The 25,070-nt window shown below is 40.1% G+C and overlaps 3 protein-coding genes across 19 annotated transcripts in view; all 3 read left to right on the top strand.

The window, feature by feature from the left end:
* Positions 1–8,876, top strand: part of rbms1b (RNA binding motif, single stranded interacting protein 1b) — a 40,722-nt gene extending 31,846 nt beyond the window's left edge. For 2 of the 9 annotated variants that reach the window (XM_080456600.1, XM_080456602.1), the window contains exons 5-13: positions 56–213; positions 1,873–1,952; positions 2,647–2,762; positions 3,191–3,240; positions 3,320–3,428; positions 3,864–3,914; positions 5,804–5,932; positions 6,044–6,124; positions 6,239–8,876. In XM_080456600.1, the coding sequence (XP_080312726.1) occupies positions 56–213; positions 1,873–1,952; positions 2,647–2,762; positions 3,191–3,240; positions 3,320–3,428; positions 3,864–3,914; positions 5,804–5,932; positions 6,044–6,124; positions 6,239–6,310 (846 nt within the window). In that variant the 3' untranslated portion in view covers positions 6,311–8,876. The remainder of the gene's footprint in view (positions 1–55; positions 214–1,872; positions 1,953–2,646; positions 2,763–3,190; positions 3,241–3,319; positions 3,429–3,863; positions 3,915–5,803; positions 5,933–6,043; positions 6,125–6,238) is intronic. The other 7 variants (XM_080456604.1, XM_080456606.1, XM_080456607.1 and 4 more) reach the window with 6 other exon arrangements.
* Positions 8,877–13,358: 4,482 nt separating this feature from the next.
* cd302 (CD302 molecule) lies at positions 13,359–19,893 on the top strand. Its single transcript, XM_080456796.1, has 6 exons — positions 13,359–13,502; positions 14,852–14,977; positions 15,271–15,381; positions 15,953–16,135; positions 16,307–16,330; positions 16,437–19,893. Exons 1-6 carry the CDS (start codon positions 13,415–13,417, stop codon positions 16,634–16,636), a joined length of 732 nt encoding a protein of 243 aa, XP_080312922.1. The 5' UTR covers positions 13,359–13,414; the 3' UTR covers positions 16,637–19,893.
* Positions 19,894–23,549: 3,656 nt separating this feature from the next.
* Positions 23,550–25,070, top strand: part of baz2bb (bromodomain adjacent to zinc finger domain, 2Bb) — a 63,779-nt gene continuing 62,258 nt past the window's right edge. For all 9 annotated transcript variants that reach the window (XM_080412908.1, XM_080412909.1, XM_080412912.1 and 6 more), the window contains exon 1: positions 23,550–23,776. The gene's annotated coding sequence lies outside the window, so the exon portion shown is untranslated. The remainder of the gene's footprint in view (positions 23,777–25,070) is intronic.

The raw sequence follows: 25,070 nt of genomic DNA, 5'->3' as shown, positions 1-25,070 counted from the left end.
TTAAAGTGGCATTACTGTCAACACCTCTATCTTCCTCTCTGTCACTCCTCTGTAGCAACAAGAGCAGGACCCAACAAACCTGTACATCTCCAACCTGCCCCTGTCCATGGACGAGCAGGAGCTAGAGAACATGCTGAAACCCTTCGGCCAGGTCATCTCCACCCGTGTCCTGAGGGACTCCAACGGAGCCAGCAGAGGAGTGGGTTTCGCCAGGTCAGTTGTTTTGCATTGTTGATTTACAATGAATTGTTGTTTGGAAACAATGGACAGAAAAATAAACAACAAAACAAATGACAGGTTTTTTTTAATATATTCATTCATAGAATGAAAAAACAAATCACCCACATTTCAGTATACAGTGACATTCAGATTTTTTTTTTGAGGCCTTTAGTTATAGATGTATTTATTTATTTATTTTTCCTCCCCAATTTAGTCACTGCCAATTCCCCTCATGTACGTAGTCCTTGTCACTGCTAGCACCAACTTGTTTGTCTGGGGAGGGTGTCGACAACCACCACCTATACTTATGGGCTTCTTTTCACCTGACAGTGAGGAGTTTCACTTGGAAGGGTGTAACACATGCAGATGAACACACTATCCCTCCCAGTTCTGCTCCCTGCTCAACAGGCCCCCCGACCAAGATGTAGGAGTCATTATTTAGTGCCGTATCAGAGATCACCCTCCCCTGCCAGCTTCCCACCCACGAACACAGCCAATTGTGTTTGTTGGAGTGCCCAGCCAAGCTGGAGGCACCGTGGAGGAATCTAACCCCAGTCTCCACGGTGGTGGGCGGACCCCTGCCTATTCACTACTCAGAAAAACACTGTGGTGTCCACTCTAATAAATAAGTCAAAAGGTGGAGAAACATGGTGAAATAAGATCAGGTCTAAGGCACTCTGATTAAGATTAAAGGAAGTAAAATCAATTAAAAAGCCTTGGTCTGTCATCGTGTTTCGACGTGTCATGACATGTATAGGACCTTCTAAAAGTAATCCTCCATGTAGGCCATGAAGCTTTTGTCTTGATGATAACAAGAAGGATTCATGTGTACATAATTTGAAACTCTTTTGAGGAATTTAGTTACACAATGACTGGTGTTTTGAAATTATAGTGCTAACATCATGTTTGCATAACCTGACATTTGACTGCAAAAACTCAAAAGGACAAAGGCCCTTGATTCATGGAAAAGCACCACTACCTCTGCATGAACTTTCATTTAAATTTGGATTAGTAGCTAACTTAAAGCATATTTGCAATTCGATTCAATTCTGAGAATAGGTTTACTTTATTACCCAATAGGGATGTGCAAAAGTTCTCAAATTGGAATAGTCGTGGGTTGTCGGAACGATTAGCCATTTCAAGGAATCTCTATGTAATTAGACTGTATGGATATGGATATGAGTCAGTTAAGCGTGCATGTAGTGACAAATAGCAGTTTCCTCTCATAAGAAATGTACATATCTCAAACTCCACATGTGGACATAATATATATTTTTTTGCATAATACTGTTGATCTATGTAGTTACCTTAATCTAAAGGGTTAAGTTAAAAAAAATCAGACCAAAATATTATTTGGAAAAAAAAGAAAATAAACAATATTCATCTAGTCGGCTGTTAACTGACTGGATTCTTTTGACCCATAGCCTGTATCCTTATCTGTTTTGGCTGTGTGGGTGAGCTCTTGCATGTTGGTTCCACAAGAGTGAAACCATATTGACCTCAGCTGTGCTGTGGGGCCTGCCAGCAAACCCAGATAAAAAGATACTAATCCATCCGAATAGAAAGACAAACATCTAATCTTTCTTTCATCCTCCGTACAGTACTACGAAACGATACATTGATTTAATTACACTGCTTGTGTCATCATTGCAGGATGGAATCAACAGAGAAATGTGATGCAGTGATCTCTCAGTTCAACGGAAAGTTTATCAAGACGCCTCCAGGCGTTCCAGGTAACAGACACCAACATTTATCAATTCTTAGCTCACTGTATGCTGCGGTATGAAAATTGTCATTCTTATACCAGAGCTGAAATCATGTGGGTCAGTGACATGTCTATGTTTATCAAATTTAGCAAATCAGGCAGCTGCAAAAGCCATTTAGAGAAGAGGAAATGACATCATTTGGCTTGCAAATGCAGCCATTCTCTGGTTGGTATTAGTCATTATAGGGCATACATTGTAATTGGGTGCAGTTGTACGGGCAGAATAATGTGGCCAGCCAGCTGATATCCCAGCAGGAGTCTTGCTGGTGAAGGGCTCCTATGCACTCAGCGCTAAAGTGGCAGAGCACAGAGAAAGAGCGAGTTAGAGTGGGAGGAAGAGAGTGCTAGAGCTGCCTTGTGTGGCCTCCTCTCCCACTCTAAGCTTTTTAATTGGATTATTAGACTGAAATAGTCTCTGCTGCCCTTGCCGCCTTTAGGAAAGGGAGGGGATTACCGCTCCACAGCTGCCAAATTAGATGTCTGTGTTCCCGGGCTGGCTAGTAAATGCCCACTCCCCACCCTCATCTCAGCTCAAGTACAGATTTGCAGCACCAGTAACCAAGGCAGACAGTATCATGCATTAAGACCTTTCATATTATCTCTCTTTCTCTTTGTCTTTGTCTCTCTCCTTCTTTTGTTTCGTTTCCCTGCTCGGTCCTCAGTGCCCCCTGAGCCTTTGCTGTGCAAGTTTGCTGACGGCGGGCAGAAAAAGAGGCAAAGCCAGAGTAAATTCGTGCAGAACGGCCGCGGCTGGCCACGAGAAGGAGATGCTAGACTGGTGAGTGCTGCCTTCCTGCTCCGCTGTAACCGGGTGAAGAGAGCTAATCCATAAGCAATTATGTGCAATAGAGGTCTGTAGTAGAGGATGTTAAAATGCGTTCATAATATGTCTCATTGGCAATAAGTTACCATGTAAAGATGCAACTAATCAATGCATAGACATGGAAAACACATTAAAGGTGAGTAATTCACAGACCTGTAATTAGCACAAACTAGTTGCGCAGAAGGTCTGGGTGTTTTTTCCTGCCCGATGGCCCCTTAAAAGCTCAAATGGCTCTCCAGGTGAGAGGTGGTAATGAGAGACAGACTCGTGTTGATATGCGATGGTTTGCGTTGGTTTGTGTCAAACGTGAATGATGCAGCATGTGTTGCAAGTTGCCTCATTCTGCTGATTGCTTAATCTGTTTTCCCCTGTTTTCCTGTCAGGCTGGAATGACACTCACGTACGATCCCACTACAGCTGCTATGCAAAATGGGTAAGCTGTGTAGGGGTTAGTTGGTGTTCCTTGATCTCATTTACTTTTATATATTCACACTTAGTTTTTTTTAATCAAGTGATTGCTTCCCTCTCTTCAGATTCTACCCATCTCCATACAGTATTGCCAACAGGATGATAGCTCAACAGTCCATGTCTCCTTACATCTCGCCGGTTTCAACGTACCAGGTTTGATTTATTGCTTTTTAGTCCTGATTTATACCCTTTTCTTAAAAGAGGAGAGCAATGCTGCATGTTCAGTATGATGGATAAATAGGTGCTGCTTGCTGATTCACCAGTTTTTATATGCAGTGGTCCAGTTGAAATACCTATACATCAATTTCAGTTCTTCATCGCTTCAGTGCTCAGTAGAAACACCCATTTATCATTTATATGTACAGCGCTCAGGCAGCCCCTACGTGTTTGTTAATCTTGTGCCATCACCTATCAGAGGGGTGTCCTGTGGGGTTTCATAGGTGTTGGGTGTGTATCTGCCTGGTAAAGGACACCGTGGCCTTTCATGCTTGTTGCCGGGCCAGTCACACCCTCATGTGAGCTCCTGAAATAGCATGTGTGCCCTCGCTGTGCCAGTGTATTTACTGTGTCTATGTGTGAATGTTCCAGGTCCAGAATCCCTCCTGGGTGGCTCACCAGCCCTACATCATGCAGCACCCAGTAAGAGCATACTCTCCTCTTCTATCTGTTCATCCACATGCCCCTTTTCTCTTCATTCCTTTGATTCACTTCTTTGTATTACAAATGTCCCGTTTCAGTGTCTGAAATGTGGCATTGTTCCGTGAACCCGGCAGGCAGGATACAGTATATTAATGGCAATGTGAAAGGTTTCATCGCAACCTGCAATGGCAGTTCACTAGGAAAGACCAAGCCTTTCGACAAAATAGGTTTAAGGTTATTTATTGAAAGAAACATTGGAGTATGGTCTAGAAGCAAAGGAACCAAAAGTTCTGCTTGTGGTGAGGCAAACTGTAGGGGAAAAATACTTAGGCACTCCGTCTTCAGGTGAAAAAATGCAATGCAGTCAGCTGTTGCCTTGCTCCACTGAAGAGCAAATATTTTGAGCCACTGTGATTGAATCCAGGCAGCGCTTCCTTTTATTTTCTTTAGTTTTAAATTGGAGTATGGTCGCATGCGTGGCATGGGACGTGTGGCATAAACGGCCAAAGATACAAAGTGCGAAATGGTCATCTAAGGTCATCACTACACACAAACGTGGAGTGTGCGGCTTAGATGGCCACGGGCACGAGCAGTATGGGGTGCTGGTGTGCGGCTTAGATGGCCAAAGCCACGAAAATGACATTTGGGGTGCCGGCGTGATCATCCTCGCAGGATGGAGTGCTGGAGAGGGTGATGAGGTGGTAGAACGGGTGGGTCAGGGGAAGATCGTCGCTAAATAGGGTGGATCTGCGTTTGGAGACGGGTCTGTGGGTGGAGCCAAGCGTCCGGATTTCTTCGTTTTGGTCTGCAGTGAAATGAGATTCTGACATGTTCGAAAACAGACTTGAGACGTGTGAGGCTTCTTGCCGGTGTTGCTGGTGGGGAATAGACTGTGAGAAGGTTTTCAAGGGGGTAGACCAGATAGGGGAAGATGTCGTTATTGCCGAGGATCCATGTCGTTATTGGTGAGGATCCAGTAGAAGATTTCTGAGAAGTTGTCGAAGAGCTTGGGACTGCTCTTACAAACAAAGGTGAGGCGGACAGTAGTAGGAGTTTTGCCAGGAGACCCCAAAAAGGTGCCAAGAGTCTGGATGCAGAGGCAAGATCTTGGAGGCGGAGGTGACGTCTGCTTTTGATAACCAGGCACCACAGCCGGCGAGACGGATGAGGGTGGTGGCGTGGTCGACTGTGGTGTCCTGTAGGGAGAAGTCCTCGCTGGGTATGGAGGTGGTAGGCATGGTGATCAGGAGAAGGCACGTGGGCGGAGTTGGCAAGTGGCTGGTTAGAGTTGTGCCTGGTTGTCTTCTGCTTGGTCCAACCTCCCGAACTTCAGTTGTACCAACTCCATTAAAAGGAATTGAAATGAAAGGAGCAGTCACAGAGTAAGGTGCAACCGGGTCATCAAGGATTTTTGGTGCAAATATTTTGCCAAAGAATGCTAGGAGGCCTGCATCGGAGACACACACAAAAGCTCTTCTTTTAATGGCAGATCTTATTAATATTTTCGAACTGATAATTTTTAATTCAAAGTGAGGTGTCTCCTTTCATATTATGTAAATGAGCCAGGCAAAGCTTTTTACCTGGGCATTTCAATTAGACTACTCGAAGTAAAACACTGGAGCACTCATAAAAAGTCTACCGTACATGTTTATTACAGAGTGACTGACATTTCAACAAGTGTCAGAAAGGCTTATCCAGTGGATTATTTTAACCATTTATTCAACATAACTCTTGTGTCTTAACATCAACTTTGTTCGTTCTGCTCAATGTCCTATGCTGATGTCTGAGTTACATTTTGGTCTTACAATATAATAGTGCTTGAATGCTTTTCAGTCTCCACCAGTCTCCACCCAAAGCATATCTCTCATCCTCTCACACTCTTGTCCCAGGGAGCGGTGATATCACCCTCTATGGACCATTCTATGTCACTGCAGCCTACTTCCATGATGAGCCCCCTTCAACAGCAGATGAGTCACCTCTCCCTGGGCAGCGCAGGAACGGTGAGAGAACTGCACAGGGTCAGAAAACAACTTCTTTAAATTTGAGCGCAATAATGCACAACATACTTTTACATTTCCATTATGTTATAGCTTCTAGAATGGATACTCATACTCTCCTTCCTTGTATAGTACCTGGCCGCAAACACAGCTATGCAAGGAGCCTATATCCCCCAGTATACACATATGCAGACAACAAGTGTTCCTGTAGAGGTGAGTAGATGGATCTGATTGGTTCTTTTATAAACGCGTCTTCATGTAAAAAGCTCAATTTTGGCAAAATCTTATTTTCAAAGTATTAGTTATCTGACCTTCCTTCTCTTCCAGGAAAATGGTGGGCAGTCACAAGTGGAGTCATCTGGTGATCATTCCCCATACACTTACCAACAAACCAAGTAAGACTGAGGTAACATTGGGACAACAGCTAAAACAATCATGGCTTCCTCAGATGCAAAGGACGCTAAGGGTTTTCCACCATTTTGCACAGGTTCTGCAATTATTTCCTTATGTTTGTAATAAGAATAAGTGAAACTATTTTTGGTATAAGTTCCAGAAGGTGCAAATAAATGATTGATTTCATCAAATGATGCTAATTATATCAAAAAAAGAAGAAAAAAGTTTTATTTTGATAAGGAAATACTAAACGTTTATTTTTTACCAAGGGTTGCCACAGGATACAAGAATTGTGTGACTAGATGTTTAAAGTGCATGACAGTAAAAATGTCTTTTGTTAATATTTTCATGATTTCTTTTTCTTTTCTCATTTTGTTTTGAAATAGTTATTTTCTGAAGATTTATTAGCCAAACATCTTGAAAATGATGTTTTGTGCTTGCTGTGTGAGTGTTGCTATGGTGAAGTGTTCAGTGTTTTTTCTTGTAAAGTGATTTCTCTTAGTGGTCTAGATTGATCTTGCTGTCTGATACAATTTGCCTTAATAGTTTCCATACAATAGCTGTACAGGCCACTCTGGAGGCTGGCAATGAGCAAAAAAATATGTGAGAGCTATTGCCTTGTAAATCAGCTATATAGGGCTTTCCTTTGGATATAGCTAATTAAATCTGCTGTGTTAGGTGTTTCTTTTGCATTTCCCCTCCAAAAACAAATCTAAATAGAAAGTTTAGGGGAAAAAATGTTTTGAATTAAATGAACTCTGAATCCTATGATTTTAATAGGATGTAATGTTGATATACAGTAAGCAGAAGAAGTAGAACTTCTGCTGAATGATCACATTTTGAATATTGCCTTTTTTTGATTATTTGGTGTTGTAGATTACCTGAAAATAAACTTACTAGGGTGGGGCGGGGGGTCATGGGACAGGGGACAACTTGTTTTTTGTTAGTTGGTTGTTTATTTTATGTTTTGTCTTCTTGGGTGATATTCTCTGTCAGGTTGACAGGGTGTGTCTTTTTCACTTATTTGAAACAGGAAAACTTGGACTTGTGATTGTGAAAATCTAATCAAAGCCTTCTATTACAACTTAGGCAAAAGTTCAGTCAGTTGGGGGGGTGAATAATGTGGATTTTAGTGCACCTCACTCTTTGATAGGAAACAAACAAGCTTGGCACTTTCAATTGTAGTTTACTTCACCAAAGACTGTGAGCTGGTTCATTTGTCTCTTTAACCAGGATGTAATTGACTTTTTCTGCAGACTAGTTTGCAGTTTGGAGAATGTGCCTTTTTTGTACATTTACATTCAGTTATCATAGGTATTAGTAAAGTATGGACACAAACAAGCATGAAGGAAGGCTTGGATCCAACAAGTGCCACATGTTTTTTCATCACTACATAAATAATGGAAAATGCAATGTAAATCTGATAAAGTAGGAAAGAAGTTTGAAACTATGAAATCACAGCTATACAATAGCAGTCTGTTCTGACATGGTGCGGTGCAACAGAGATATCGCTAAAGTTTTTTTATTTTTTTTATCACAGCAGATTGAAACAGGCTTTTTGATTAAGGCGTCTTCCAATAAGCCCGTGTTAAGACCTGGTGGTCGGACTGACGAGTTATCTACCTCAGAGTTTCCTTTCTCCTCTGTATTAGGCCGGGTTAGCAGGTCCAGCCCGCCCTTCCAGACCAAATGCCATGCTCAGGAGCTGGCCACATACAGCTGTTTCCTTTCAGGTTGTTTTTAATACTTATTTCTTTTCTTTTTCTCAAATCTTTTTCTTTTTTGTATTATCGTAATCATTATGAGGGCAATTGTGCGTAGACGAGCATGTATTTAGTTGTTCAGAGATTCAGTTTTCATAGTTTCAAAAGAAGAACTGCTGCTTTCATGGTAAAAGATTCCAGAGGCTGATTGTGTGTAGTTTTTGAAGATGGACAATAAAGCGGAGTTGTGGTATTCACTGGATCTATGCTCCTAAAACAAACATCTTTGTTGCTTTGTCCAGAGTCCAGACAGACTTGCAGCAGCAGCAGCATTTCCTCTGTAGTTGGCTGACGTTGTGTTACCAAAGTAAAGGGCCATTGTGACTATACTTGAGATTTTGTAATGCCTGAGACGGAGACGTAATACTGTTGTCTTGTGAGGATTATGCTGCTAGTGGTGTCTGAACCAAGTGCCATACTATCTGGGTCAAGAGTTGGAAAGGTGCATCAAAGAAAAGAAAAGACAAAAAAAAGCTCATTTTAAGTAACCATCATGTTGAACAGTCATTAAGTTATATGAAAAAGTAATAATTTATGAAGAGTTTTGTACAGACCGTTTGAGGAAATAAAAAGATTTTCATAGAGATATCTATATGAGAGTTAATTTTTTTATTTTGTTTTACATGTGCCACACATTTGCCAGTGGTAACTTGTATGTCCAGTTTAAGGAATCCTTCCTCTGTACTTTTGTTTTGTAGTGTTTGTTAAAAGCCAAAAACTTTTTTCGGTAGATTGTTACCTAAGTTTTCCTTCTGTTAATTTCTTTGACATTTTTTGAATAAAAACTTCCAAAAAAACTCCACCGTAAACCTGTTTTGGGGTCTTTATTTGTACGAACATTTTTTTTTTTACCTTCTTTGTTGAGTGTGTTGGACCTCAGCAAACACCAAGTGATTTGATATATTCCTGATTGGAATATGTTTGATCCTCCATTTGGGAAGCTACTTCTAAAAGTCTTTCAAATTATGCATTACGCTAAACAGGCACTGGTAAGTGTTTCCAAACCAGTTACATCCTTCTATAAATGCACGAAATCTCTGTGTAGTTTTTTGGTGCCCACAAGGTTTAGATGCCCATTGGACCTGTATCCACCTCAAACTATGATAATAGTATTGCAACGGGAGGGGCATGCATGTGTTCCTAACTGGCAACGTTCCAAATGGGCATCGGCCTAGTAGGTAAAAATTAAGATAATATGCCTATGGCATATCTTATGTACTTTTTCCAAAAGTAATCCATTACCCTTGGACAGCAGGAAGACAGAATAGGATGCTGCAAAAGAAGACAGGAAAGCAGGAACTGACAGATAACCATCCCAGGCTATTTTTGTCTCCAGAGAGGGGAGACGTCTCTAGGATTTTGGCATATCTTTGACAGGATCAGGCTAATCAGATCTGGGGGAAATACCTGTGAACATTCAGTCAATCAAGTTGCTTTTCATTTAGCTTGCCAGATAGCTAAACCCAAAGGTGTACATACGCAAGATGAGATGCATCTGACCAAACTTTCCCCCCTTTTCTTTTATACATTTTTTATACAAACTAATAGGTCTAATATTTCATCCTTCCATCTTCAACTGCTTATCCAAAGTATTTTCTATCTATTATTAGGCTATATTTAAGCTTAGAATTATATGACAAATTTCCAAATAGTGATATTTTACCTTATCAGAAGATGCCACTGACTGCTATCTTCTACAAATCTACAAGCTTTGGTCTCACACAATGGAAATGTAGAAGAGCGAGAAAAGCATAGGCTATATCTCTTCCAAAAAGCATATCTCCAGCAGATGGCAAAGGTCAAAAGGTAATATTCCTGCCAGTTTGTTTTGAGCCAATTGAGAATAATAATTAGATCTAATAGAGGTCTGTGTAGTCTAATAACATGTTTCCTGGCAAATGCATGGAAACATCACGTGACACCATCATACAGCGAAGTATGTACCATGACTTAGGTGGTTAAAAGGATTTTCCACTTCCACCAAACAGGAAACATTCTGTTTGATTGCCTGAGAACAAATGCATGTATAGCTTTAATTGTTTAATTACATTTTCCCATACACTACTAGCAAACCAAATAGAGCATGAATCCTCTATTCTGCAACCAAGCCCCTCTGGTCATGTTCTGGGCTGGCAGCCCCTGAGCTACTCTTGCCCCGGCTAAGACATAAGGTTGAGTTGGACTCACATGTAGGCCTACTGTTATCACAGTAAGGTCCGAACCCAGAGAGTGTGGACCAACTGAAGGCCGTGTCGTCGAACTTTGTAACCAGGTTACACAGCGCTTCAGTAAGGGTATCTGGAAGCATAGGGGGGACTAGCGGGTCTATAACTAGGCTTTGCAATGGCAGATGGAGATCTCCCCGGTCTCCTGCAGGGTGTTGTGCCACTCTACGGGACACCACCAGTTCCAGACGAGGAGCAAGACTCGTGCTCCAGCTGTCTGTGGCAGTATGGCTGCACCACCTGCGCCTGTACTAGGCTTCCTCTACCCCCAGCCCCCGCCCTAATGCAAACCACCCGACTGTCCCTGTCACTTTCAACTCTCCCATCTACTGTAACAACCTAAACTTAAAGGACTACTTGACCCATTTTCAACATTGTCATCATATAGTTGGTCCTCACTATATGTTCATTAAATGGCACCATTTCTGTCTGGCTGGCTCTGTGTTTTTCAGGGCAGCCTGTGGACAGTTCAGAAACCCCGCCTACCAGTGACACAATCAGTAGGCAGGTTTGGTCATTTCAAATAAGATTTCAACCTTCTTTTTTTCCTTCTTCTTTTCTTTTTTTTTCGGAATGCAAGAACAATGGCTTCTATTTCAGTGTGCTATCTTTCTGGCAAGAGCAAGGCTGTAGTTTGTTTCTGTTAGTTTTGGCATCCCCATCGATGATGTCATTGGTAGACGTAGATGTCTGGAGTGGTGGTCTTTGCCATGCCAACCGATAGGGCACCCCTGACCATCGCCAGATCGCTATAGGCCAGGGGTCTTCAAAGTTTTTCAGACCAAGGACCCCCTAGCTGAGAGAGAGATGAAGCAGGGACCCCCTCTATATTGTATACAATTGTGTTGCAGATTAAACTTTTTTTCACTTGGTCTGCTCTTTTTTCCCTCTACACCAAACCTCTTTGCCAAAAATAGCCGATCTACAAGCTCACAACACCTTGCTGGGCGAGGCCTAGTGAGCTTATAGATCTGCTATTATTGGCTAAAGTTCTCCTCAGAAAAGGGACGCTAGTGGTTAATGTAAAAAAAATACCATATCACACAAAGATTTGTCGGGCCCCCTGTAGTAACTCTGAGGACCCCCTAGGGGTCCCGGACCCCCTGTTGAAGACCCCTGCAATAGGCTATGGATGAAACGCACATGGCATGGTGTGGTTTAACAACAAATAGTGCGCCTATGGCACCATCTAGAGGTTACATAGCTTATTCCAGGAGGCCATGAAGACATTTTGTTGTTGTTGTGAAAGGTTTTATTTATTTTACTTTTGTGGTTTTCTGTAGCAGGTGCAAGTTTCCATGGTTGTGTTGAGGTTAATTAAATACGTCCTTGTTTTGTTTGTTTGTTTGTAACATAACGAGCCAGCACACAAATGTGCTGAGTTTGCTGCAGTAATGCTAAAAAAAAACTAAGCAAGATCAAATCCAGTGGTGGAAAGTAGCACTGTACAGGCCTACTTAAGTACAATTTTGAGGTACTTATACTTTACTGGAGTACTTCCAATTTTCAATACTTTTACTTCTACTCCACTACATCTCAGAGGCAAATATTGTACTTTTACTCCACTACAATTATTTGAAAACTCTAGTTGCTGGTTACTTTGCAGATACATTATTACATTATAAAACATACATTAACCACTTTAGCCCTGTTTTATACATCGGCTATTTGAAAATAGCAGATCTACAAGCTCACAACACGTCACAAAGAGCTTGTAGATCTGCTATTTCAAACATTTTAGTACTTTTACTTTTGGTACTTAAACTTTAAGTATATTTTGATGCCAATACTTCTGTACTTTTACTCAAGTAACATTTTGAACACAGGCCTTTTGCTTGCAACAGAGTATTTCTACATTGTGGTATTGTATTGCTACTTTTACTTAAGTAAAATATCTGAGTACTTCCACCACTGATCAAATCAATGCAGAGTTTTTGCAGACTTTGAAGCAATATTTGCAATCACTCCTCTGGCCTCCAGGGTAGAAGGCCTAATATTTACCATGGCTCTGCTTAGTGTTACTATTGACCTGTGGGAGGGGCTTCGTCATTCGCTCACGCTGTGACGCTGACGTAGCAGAGTTAGCGTTGCCATGTCCGCTTATTATAAGCGACTTTGGGATTGTTTTTCTGTAAAGTTGCTTGTAAATGTTGGTAGTTTGGGGGGGGGGGGGGTTCTTGGCTTGTTTCTAAAGTGTAGTTGTTGCTTATTTGGGGTTTGTTTCCTAATGTTGTTTAAACCAGTGGTTCTCAAACATTTTCAAATCAAGGACCCCCAGAGTGCAGACCCCCCCCATCTGAAAACATGTTATGCCAGGGAGCGGACCCCCATACAAGATTTGTGTTGTTTAAAGGTAGGGTAAGTGATATTTTTGGGTTAAAACAAAAAGTATTTTTTTTAAAGGTTAAAGCACTATATTCTGATAGTAATCATTGCTATAGAGTGTTTGTTCAGTAACAGGAGTCTCCCCGTCTCTCCAGCTCTATAATAAACAGAAAATACATTTTCCGGTAGGTGTCAAAACCTCAGCCAATCAGGAGAAAGTACCACTTTTTAAGCTTAATTTTTATAGTGTTCCAGTTCCAATTTTGCCTGCTCATTTCTTAGTGTCATCACTTCCAATTTCACTTGTTTAATCTATATCCTGATTGAGTTGTCTATCCTGATTGGATAAAATTGGAAATGAAACTGAAACTGAAACGAAAATGCATTTTCTGTTTTATAAAGAGCTGGAGAGACATGGAGACTCCTTATATGGACAGGACACTCTATAGTAACGAGCACTATCAGAACATAGACCCATTTTGCAATTATTTGAATAATTGCAAATCACTTACCCTACCTTTAAAAAAAATATTAAATATTAAATATTTAAAAAAAAAAATTCATCCAATATATATTTTTTAAATGCCAGATCTGAAAGCTCACAACACTATTTTAAAAATGTATATATTGGAATATTTTTTTTAAATATGAATGTAGATGTTTAAAAAAGGGCGAAGGGCTCCCTTGCCTTGTTTTCATAGACCTCGTTGCTTGTTTCTCTCTCAAAACCTGGCAACGCAGGTGGCAGAGTTCCTCAGAAAACTTTAGTGCGACTATATTTTTTAGGTCGTAAGACCATGGAGTCGCTTCGGAAATATCACTGTTTTTCATCCCTATGGTGTATAGTTATGTTTTATGTTAATCTGCATTCATCTTTAGCTGGTGGTAAGTATAGTTTGACACTAAATCGTATAGGCTATCGCAGATTTGAGCCTTGTTTACGGGTACTAATGTCGGTCACGCTGGTTAGTAAATATGCATTTTGTGGGCCTGTATCAATAAGGTCATCTTCACATTGATTTCATTTGTACCCATTTGATGTTTACACTGACATTGTTTTGTGGAAGTCACACATCAAAGCGTTGCTGAAGTCTTGTAAGCCTGTTAATGAGTGATTGCCTGTTGCCTGTATTGCGTAAATAAGCAATGCTTCAATCAAAGTAAACAATCCCTGCTTTGCTCATCTGACATAGATTGGAGATGTGTAACTTTTTTATACAATCATTGGTAGTAGTACACCAACAGACATGCATGGGTCTCATTCTCCTGCCTTTGCCCTTGGCAAGCTACTGGCAAGTGGAGTTGGTCCCTCGTCCTGCACTGTTGCCAATGCAAGTCAGGGGTCTTCAACTTTTTTCAGGCCAAGGACCCCTTAACTGAGAGATAGATGAAGCAGGGACCCCCCCACTACATACTGTTAAAATTGTGTTGACAGCATTGTAATCAGTGTTGTGTAAATTAATGTTTATTTATGGGCGGTGAAACCGCCCCTATAAGTGAGGTTTGGAAATTTGTACAATTATCTTGGGCAGTGAAACCGCCCCTATAAGTGAGGTTTGGAAATTTGTACAATTATCCTGCGCTGTGATTGGCCAATCACAATCTATTCAGGACTGTGATTGGCCAGTGTCACATGACACATGTGCATAGCCCTATATAAGAAACCATAACTTTAAAAAAAACATAAATTTGTTTTTTTAAAGTTATGGTTTCGTCCATCATAAAGAGTGTTTCAATAAATGTATTTATCTTTTGTACATGATTGGTTGACTCCATTCAGTATTGTGATTAGCTAGCAAGACACCGCCCACTTCACACAGGGTGTGATTTTTGTATTTGTATTGGATTCATCATGTTAATGTGTGTTTTTAGACGGTTGATAACTTAAACCTTATATACTTGGTAAACTTGACCTTTCACTCTATGCTTGGTCTGCTCTTTTCTTCCCTCTGCACCAAAGCGAAAAATAGAAGATCTACAAGCTCACAGCGCAAGGCATCGTGTGCTACTGTGCTTGTAGATCTTCTATATTTGGCTAAAGTTCTCCTCAAAAATAAGTTCCTATCACACAAAGATTTGGCGGACCCCCTGTAGTATCTCTGAGGAATACCTAGGGGTACCGGACCCCCTGTTGAAGAACCCTGTCCTAAGTAGTTAGAAATGGGTCAACTGCCGATGACACATTTCCCCAAGAGGATGAATAATAAAGTATATTATATCCCTATTATCTTCAGATTGCCCTGCAGATGGACGCACCTGGGTGCCCTTTGGACAAAGATGCTACCATTTTGTCCATGGAGAAGAAGACAAAATCAAAAGCTATACATTTGAGAGAGCAAAGTCTCTCTGCCAAGGCTTTGGTATGTGAATTATTGTTTTGAAGTATTAGGCTACCTCAAAGCGAAGTTTTTATATTTAGCTATATGTTCTCTAACACTTTGAACCTTAGTGTCCCTATTCTGGGCCGTTGAGCAAAAAATTATAATAATGATAATACTAGCTCACAACGTTTTGAGCTTGTAGATTGGCTGTTTTTGACAAAGATATTTTGTGTAGAGCGAAAACAGGAGGGGGCCTAGGGGGGGACTCTGGTTTAAGTGGTTAATATGTATGTTTTAATTTCTGGGGACAATTTTTCCTTTGTTCTTTGTAGAACTTGTGACGATCCAAAGTGCTGAAGAGAATGACTTCATCGTAAACTATAGTCCAGAGGTGTGGAAAGGCAACATCAGTATATGGCTTGGCATGTATTATGACACAAATAGTAAGTGCTGTGTGACTGGAGGATTACGGAAATGTTCTGGGATGAAAGTCAAATTACCACTTGTTACAGTATATGATACAGATATTTTGTTGGACGTGTAGTTACTTGGTTAATAACGTTGCCATTGAAGTTGGTTTAGAGGTCGTTTCTAAACACGAGGACATTTCTCATCTATCAAGTTCCAACATTTCCTGAGCTTGTTCCACATTGTTCATGTGATGACAGTTACAGTGACCATTAAGTTATTACAATACAATGACTGTTTGTGCCTTAGGGTAGACTTGTTCTCAGTTCCTCTTTGGAGTTCAGGAAATCCTGCGTTTATGGAGCTTATTATAGCACACATACATCTGTGAAAAGCTCAAAAGAAATGGAATCACGCATTGTGTAAATCTTTTTTAAACAGGGTTATGTTGTTTACAAACTGTCTCACACCAGAATTCTGAACAGTCTTTGGTATCACAAAAGACAGGAGAAAAAAAAGGACAAGGCAAAAGAGCCACAACAATTCCTCCCTCAGGAAGGGTTTTGCCTGTGGGGTCTCTGTAGTATTGATTGTGTGTCCTATCAGGTGAAGACGTGAGGTGGCTTGGTGAGCAAGTCGTGACCTACGGTAACTGGGAGGACGGCTCCAGCCTGTCCGACCTGGCGCCCATGGATACGTGTGCGACACTACACACCAAAACCAGGAAGTGGGAGAAGGTCAGCTGTGAGGATGATTTGGAGAATGGAGTCGTCTGTGAGGCTCCAGAGAGTAAGTTCCATTATTTTCTGTAAAGAATAACCCTCAGTATTTGGATGATAATACAGTATATTAACTTTACAAGCATTTTAAAGGATGTTGAATGCAGTTCACACAATACAATCATGAATGTTTTTTCTTTCTTTTAAATGCATTGCTTGAATTGTTATGTTTGTTTTTCAGAGGCAGTGGAGGAAGGCAAGCCAAGTGAGTGAACTCGGTTTGTTTGCCGTTTCATCGTGACTTATTCCTCAGTGAGTTCGTGTTTATTGTAGTAACCTTCCATGCATTGTTTTTTTTTTGTCCTTTTCAGAAGCTAGTCCGCTGCTTTCCGCCCTGGTCATACTGAGTGTGGTAGGCATAATGGGGATCTCAGCTGTCATTTGGTTTCTGCACCAGAAGCACAATCTTGGCTCCTTTGTCTTCACCGCATTTGAGTACCACCCACCATTCCGGGCCCCTGGCACTGACCAGTCCTGTTTGGTGGAATCTGAGGAAACTGATTTGCCATAGAAGAGGTGCTCCTCTCGGTCCTGCCAGTGTGAGTGTCAGGAACTTCTCATTAGGGTGGAGTTACACTGTCATGAAGGGCAGATCTGACAGGTAAATACGACTGGGCGATATGGACAAGGTCAAATAACACAATATTATTTTACCAAATATCTCAATATCGATATTGTGACAAAAATAGCTGTCACATTGCAATTCATTGTGAGCTACATTTGACATTTTTATAGCATATAATATGTCTTAAGTGATTAAAACCAGGAAAAGACGACACTTTTGCTATTTCACAATATTACGATATACTATTGATATATTGCAAAGCTCTAGGTGGAGTTACACTGTCATGGAGGGCAGATTTAACAGGTAAAATATTGTTGCCCTGACTAACAGAGATATGTCCAGCCGTGTTTATATACAGTCAGAGGTCTTGTCCTGTGCCCTTGCACTGGGTCTGAATAGTCTTCCGAGGTTACTGTAGGTCAATGTGCTTTTTAATGGCATTAATTCTAACAATCATGATGAAAATGATGACTGATGACTGTGATTTTAACAAAAATATGCTTTCTGCAATTACATTACATTAAATCCACAGATTCTTAAAATAGTAAAACTGATGAAAATGTCCTGCTATTTCTACATGTTAATCGTAGTTGGTGGTCATGTTTAATATCACCTCTTTTATATGCTGGTCTTTTATTTGGGGGTGTGTGTTTGCTTATCATTCAAGTTCTGTGTCGCCTTGCCACAAATCCTTTATAGCTGGAAATAACGGGACGATAATAAGCTATTAGCTATTATGTTCAGTTGTGTAAAATATTATTTTTACACATGTTTGCAACAGCATGAAAACACATTTGACGTTCACTGTGCAATATCTGATGTTCTCTTTGCTTGCGCTGAGCCCCTTTACCACAATTAAGGTTTGTTGAGTCAAGGATCTGTCTTTGACTGTACTGAACAGCTATGAATCTCAAGGGTGTATATACCCTAATGATATGAGGCCAGGAAATAAAATAAAAAACTTCTCCTTTTAATGTTGTTCATGAGCGACATGACGTAAAAGGAAAATAACTACTCTGCCAACGCACTTCATTCCATTCTTTGTGGCCCTTACTGTACATTACAGCTAAATATACATCTGTCAATGTATAATTTAATAGAAAAAATATGAATTAGGACACCAAATTGAGACAATCTAATTAGTTCTCAAACGATATCTAAATCATTGTCATCTAAAGGAATGAGACATTCCTTCCTAATGCCCACCTGAATTAACCCCTGTTTTCAAAGGACAGGTGAGCCGTGAGCCATGAGGTCATTTATTTATTTATTCACACACACTCACAAACACATTTTTTTCAGTCGCTACGAATGTATTGATTGATAAACCCCTATGAAATCTTGGGCCAGAATCGGAACTGAAGCCTGTTTCAGCTGAGCATCGTATAACATCCCAGGGTGTTAATCAAATTTTTGAGTTGTTTTTGAAAGTGGGATGTTATGTATCGAATGCAAAAAAAAGAAAACCTTTGTAAAGACGGATCTGATCTGTCAAACATTTATTTCACCCAAGAATAATTTACGAAGGGGCAGGTTTCAAATGAAGTATCTATCTCTTGTAATTTAGGTGTTTAGCCACTAGGTGGTCCTAAATACTATGAGTATAGAACCGTGTTGCACAAATAATAGGTTATGCCCAGAAATCTGGGTGGTAATCCAGTTGATGTAGCTTTGTATATGAACAAGTATACAATGGTGTTTTCTTTAATAAAGTACTTTATCATTTAACTGCTGAAGTTACTGGATTAATTTGATAATTGCAACAAAGTCAATATGTTTTGTGTCATTGCACAGGGGCAGCACAATGGCATAGAAAAGGTTTTTGAGTATTTTATAACGTGCAAATATTGTCTAAAGTTATTCCATTCAGTGAGGAAACGGCAAGACAAATACGGATGTCCGATGAAATACAAGACCCACTTAACCTTTTGGAGAATGAATCTGACTTACCTGGTAAATGTCCTCTTCCATGCTAAAAGGAGACCATGTCACCCTATTATGGTAGCCTATAATTAATAGAGGTGACAATGTCCACAGAGGTGAAAATATACTTGAGAAGGCCAGTTGATGCAAAGTGGGTTGTGGTCGGGGTGGTTGACCGTATTTCAATGGACGAAGAGACAGCAGCAAGCGGTGAACAACCAGATACCATAAATATCCATAAACTTTGAGTTTTTTATTTGTATTTTATCTTGACCCTCTGAATCAGACTCATGTTATCAATCTTCAAATAATGACTATAGTGCAGTAGAATGTAACATTACCACATTAAAAAGAGGCTTACTTAAACAGAACTTGGAAATTGTTCTGTTCCGTTTAGCAGATGTGCAATCACAGAGGAATGCTATGTGACATTATCTACTGTACTTGTTCAACTCAACTTCACTAGTTTTCCCAAGACAGCACTCTGATTCACCTTCTTTACTTTGGACAATGCATCTGTTAACCACCTAAACCCTATACTTCGTTGACCTGCGTCCCCAGGGGTCTATCCATGGTCCCCTCCTTTTTTCTCTTTACACTAAATCTCTTTCGGCGAAAATAGACGATCTACAAGCTCTCAACTTTTTGGATTGATTACATACTTTATTAACAGTTTGCAAATAGTACAGTGGTACGGTTATACAATGATGCTAAAAGGCCCTAAGGGCTTGTTTCCATTGTGGTCCTATGTATTCAATTTATCAAGATTCGTTTTGATGTGAGGTTGTAGATCTGCTATTTTTGACTATTTTCACTGAATGTTGGCCTATTATGACATGCATAGAGAGTGTCCCTCCAATTAGGCATGATTAAAATGCAACCAAGCCTAATTTATTGGTTAGAGACACAATAGCAGCATGAACACATGCTCAATATTAACAAAGATTTGTCATGGCTGTAATACTATAAACAAATGTTTGTCACAGTAATGGACATGAATTACTATATAGCATTGTATTGTGTTTGGTTCAGTGATACAAAAAAAAAAACTAAAAGAAAGAAATATGGTAATACAAAACAAGTTTCCTTAAATGTATGTGTACAGTGCAGTGTATTTTCCCGCACATAGGTGATTATAATAATTAATTGTGTCATTAATGCACGTGAAACCCCTCGCTTGAGGATTTTGGAAATAATGAGTTCTACTTAGAATATAATGACCTTTTGTGGCACAGTGCTCCCCCTCCCCCCCACCCCCAATAAGATCTTGGCTTTAGTTGTTCATCATATATTTCTGTTGCATCTGCAAAATTGTACTGTTTCCTGGCTGGCAAGTGAATTGTTTATTAAAAGTATGCACCACAGAGGAGCTGCTGTCTTATCATTAGTCTATAATGGCCTATTTTCGCACAAATAATAGTGAATGCATTTTGTTCACACTTCTGCCATGCTATTGCCTGGAGGCAGAGGGGGTTTGCACTGACCTGAAACAACTAATTAAAATGGACAGTGCTATGCATGAATAAGATATGACACAGAATGACAGTGGGCATGAAAATGAGAGCTACTGCTCACAAGACATCAGTTTACCAAGCCTGTGAATTATTGTGTTATGTAGGGACAAAAGCTGTAGCTCATAACAAATATGTTAACAAACTTACCTCAACAGCCCCTGAGCATGGTAAATTGCTCATATAGACCAATGTCGTGAAGTAATGAACTTGGTTTAGCTCGCACCTGTATCATTTTAGTTAGTAGTTTTTACAACACCAGAAAAAGTTGGTGGGCCTAGTCTGTCATATTTGCTACTGTAATATATATTTTAATGTACTGTATACTTTGCATCATTTCCATAACTGTAAAGCAGTGTCATCTAAACCAATATTCTCTTGGTCATCTGTTTTTTTTTTAACAAGATTAGATCATCAGCTCTTTTAGTTCATTGGCTCTTTATCCTTCCAGCTTTTTCAGGAATGCATGTAGACAGAAGTGTGTGGCATCTGTTTCTCATGTTCTAGAAGTCATACCCCCCATTCACTGTCCTGGAACATGCTCCAATTAACAGAGTAATAGATTTGTAGGATTCTATTACATCAAGTAATGTTTCATGAGTGGATTTGCACTCAAACAAAGCTCTTACTTTTTATATCAACATATACTTGTTCATTCATGGCAAAAACTTTTAAGTGTAAAATTTTATCATATTTTTTATAATAAATCAGAGAGGATTTTAATAAGCTGATCACGTGTTGAAGAAGATACTCATGCGTTTTTGTGATCGTGAACACAATCTTAACTGTGTCTCTGTAAATGACATCTCACTCTTTTTGTCCCATAATGAGATGTAATTCGTCTCAACTAAAATGATTGTCAGTACACAGTAAAATCTTGAGTGTTCATTTAACTCAAAATATGAAAATTGACATGTAAAAGTCAACTTTTACAAGTTAAATCGAAACTCAGGATTTTGCTGTTGTCAGTGTTGGAGCCTACGGCTGGATGGGTAATGTAGCCTATATCCCAAGATAAAACTTTAGCGATGTGTTTATGCAGTATCTAGCTTGGAGAGAAAAAGTGTCATTTTCTAAATCATAAGCAAGTGTGATGCTGGAAGGCTCTGGTTTTAATGGGATCAGAGCATTGTGTACCGAGATGATTAAAATCTGTATTCTTTAAATATGTCAGGCAAAATCAATGATGGCAAGCCCAACTCTTGTGCCTTATGGGTATCCTGGGCTTGCTGTGGATTGATAGAAAAATAATAATTAAGGCAAAATCACCACCTTAATTTGTTTTCCATCAGTCTCCTGAGAGATCATCTTTGCTGTGTCTTTGGTACCTCATTATACTTTCTAATCAAGACTCTTTAAAAAATCCCCTTAAAGAGGACAGACTGTGTGCGTGCCCCTCCCCCCACATTGCTGCTTGCATTGCATTCGACTGCCACTTATTATGTTACAAATGACCAAGGTAAGGCTGACATTTTGATTGCATGTGAAAAGGCTGGGCCAGGAAAAGCTTTTATGATGATGCAACTCTGATCTGTTTCATCATTCTCTCTCTCTCTCCCTAATGAAGGTTCTCCAATACAATTAAAAATCCAGGCATCTCCTGGCTGGGGTGACAAAATCATCAAATCATTTGTTCCTCTCCCACCGTGTCTGTCGATTCAAGTATGCATGTGCTTCACCCAGTCCAGTCAGCAGCTCCCTGACTGCAGTGTCTGAATTGACCCACTATAAGGAGAGGGAGAGGGGGAGGGATCAATGAACACAAGGGGATGGCGAACAAGCAAATAAGACTGTTTTAAATTACAAATGCTGAATAAGGATTTTCCCTGGCATCTTTAATTCAGGAGTGTCTTTGTGTCTTAATTACTGTATCCAATTACTTTGGGTTCATGTACAAATTGCTTAGGTAAAAGGTGCCATTGTCAAGATACAGTCTAAACCCCGGCCTGAACATTCAAACTGCAGCTGCCTATGTCTTTATTAGGAACTATACTAAAGCATGTTATATCTATGATTACAACTGACATGTTGCTACAGCTACAGTACGTAGAAATAAAAGTACCGGTAGTACTATTATTTGACTATGTATCTATAGCTACTACAGTATAATAAAAAAAGCTACCCACATCTTGTGCATCTCTGTGCAGTTCTGTGGATGTGTGTTTCTGGGTGTAATAATTTGAACCCAGAATGGGACACAAGGTCTTGGCTTAGCCAGTTCCTGATTGTCTGCCTGTTAGTTCAAATAACATTTAAAATAAAATAAAATTAGGCACAGACAGCTGTCTTGAACGAATAAAACAGTTCTTTAACAGCCCACCCATATACAGCCAAATTCACTGGTAGTTAATTGAAAGTTTGTCTCTCTCTGCGCGTGCACACACACACACACACACACACACACACACACACACACACACACACACACACACACACACACACACACACACACACACACACACACATTGGTTTTCAAACATTTTCATGTCAAGGACCCCCAAATTGATATGTATTTGGCTGCGGACCCCCATTTGAAAAGCTTTTGTGCCAGGGACCCCATAATAGAAGATTTGACAAGTTTTGTGAACCTTTTGTGTTACACTTCCATATTTTGCTGGGGACCCCCTGGAATCCCCTCAAGGACCCCTGGGGGCCACTTTGAGAAACCCTGTAGCACACACACATTTGTACAAGGTGCAACAACCAAACAGTCAACTGTCCAAAAACCAATAACATAATGTATTGTTATATAATAAATAGCCTACTATACATTATACAATATGATATAATAAATATTACACAACAATAAGAAAAAGCCTAAAAATAATTGACCAGAATCAGTTCTGCTAGATCAAATGGTTTCTGTTCTAGCCAGTGGTGTAAAGAAACTAAGTACATTTACTCAAATACTGTACTTACTCAAGTACAAGTATCTTTTCTTTACTGGAGTATTTCCAATTTTCAGTACTTTTACTCCACTACATCTCAGAGGCAAATATTGTACTTTTACTCTCACTTGCGACGCATTGTGAGCTTGTAGATCTGCTATTTTCAAAAGATTTGTATACATTTGAACACTTGTGTGAAATGGGACATTCTGCATAACGAGTACTTTTACTTTTGCACTTTAAGTATATTTTGATACCAATACTTTTGTACTTTTACTCAAGTAAATGTTTAATTCCGGACTGTAACTGAGTATTATGTCTACATCGCAGTATTGATACTTTTACTTAAGTAAAAAAAAAAAAACGAGTACTTTTCCCACCACTGGTTCTACCTCAGCTGTCATGACTAAACTTTGTGCACTTGCTGACATGTTCAATGTCCCATTCATTCACTGCTCGTGGACAAAAGTTTGCCTTGTGGTAGAAGCTGTGACTGACGTCACTTGAGTTCCTTGAAGTGAAGCTGAGCAGTCCTTGAGAGAGAGAGAGAGAGAGAGATAGAGCGAGAGAGGAGTCTCAATCCGCTTGTTCCACATTCAGTCCCACTCTCTCACCCCGACTCAATTACTGACCAATTCTCTCTGTTCATCTGCTGCCACCACCGCACTCCTCAAACAAAGCACATTTCTGGGAAGTAAATGAACACCGAACATTTTCCAATTCACACCTGACACAGGAATACGGTTTTGTCGTCGACAGCAACGGTGAGTTTATCCTTGTTTAAGTTTGCTTGGCTGTGTGGTTTTTTTCAGAACGTGCAGTTTTTTTTTTGGTCATTTCACTGATTCCACTATAGTACGCTGTGGATTGGCTAACAGCTAAAGCTAACGTGAGGTCTGCTAGCTGCTTGTAATAGCATCATCCTCTTCTTCGACACTTGCTACGCTCAGCCTGTCTAGTCTATCCAGTGTGAGCTCAGCAGGTTGATGGCGCTACTGTGACAAAAGTTGCCTTTAAATCAACGTAGCACGGCTGGTGAACGTCGTCGTGGTACTTAAACTTGCTGTGTTATACTTTGTGAAGGGAAAAAACGTCCCGTCGCAGTTTTAAAAGGCTTAAAAGGTGACGAGAGATAACTGTGCTCTCTGTCACTTTGAGTTGAGCAACTAGACGCAACCGACCCCGCCGGTATACTTGTGAACGCAAGCAGCGCTAGTGTGTCCGTTCATTCTTTTCGTTACATTGTAGCGCCGTTCCTGTCATTGTGTTTGTGAGGATCCACTGTTCACTTAAACAACGGGTAGCGAGACTTGTCAGCCCTTTAATCAAAAAATAATTTAAGTTGGCGTGGTTATTATATATTAATATCAAGTTCACTACAGCTGTGCTTCCTTTTGTAAAAAAAAGTCAGAAGTGGTGACTGAGACTGGCTGCCGAGGAGTTTGCGGACGTTTTGTTTATTATGGCGTGAAATATAATGCAATAAATACATCTTAACTGTGTTTGGATGATGGTGTCATTCTGGATGATTTAACCTGGCTATCATTTAGAAGATTAGTTTCGCATATCAGAGCAGACGGACGATCCGCCCCCGGGTCGAGGTTCTCCTCCAAGTCTTATCTTTTTGTTGCTTTACTTATAGGAGAGCGCAGCTAATGCTGCAGCTGCGGTCTTGGTTGAAATTTACCCTTTGTGTTTATGACAATATCCTCCATTTTTCTGCCCTTCTATAGCTAAACAACAAGCCACTCGCCATCTTGGGGTATTTATGTCAATATTATAATATCTATGTATATGGTGCTTTTATATAATCAAGTTTATGAAACTTTGGGGAGGAAGAACTGGAAGAGAGATGACCTTGCGTTACGGTGTTGAAATTGTGTGCAATGTCTTACTTTCTGTCATATTGTTGAAGTTGTCACTGCAGTCATGTGACAGGTTGATGTGTCTTGACAGTTGATTTGATATAATATTCCAAAGGAAATTTGTCTGGGCGTGTTAAAATATGTAATCTAGTTTGGCATGTAGTTGGCTATTCTCAAATAGCTCGTGTTTTTT

This window comes from Gymnoscopelus braueri, assembly GCF_963280865.1.
Source record: "Gymnoscopelus braueri genome assembly, chromosome: 18".
NCBI lineage: Eukaryota > Metazoa > Chordata > Actinopteri > Myctophiformes > Myctophidae > Gymnoscopelus > Gymnoscopelus braueri.
This window is presented reverse-complemented; position numbering and strand designations above follow the sequence as displayed.

Excerpts from the sequence above, each read along its gene's own strand:
- cd302 (XM_080456796.1), top strand. The coding sequence starts at position 13,415 with ATGGAGTCGCTTCGGAAATATCACTGTTTTTCATCCCTATGGTGTATA. Across the intron at positions 14,978-15,270 it reads GTCTCTCTGCCAAGGCTTTG|AACTTGTGACGATCCAAAGT; the intron begins GTATGTGAATTA and ends TGTTCTTTGTAG. Across the intron at positions 16,136-16,306 it reads CGTCTGTGAGGCTCCAGAGA|AGGCAGTGGAGGAAGGCAAG; the intron begins GTAAGTTCCATT and ends TTTGTTTTTCAG.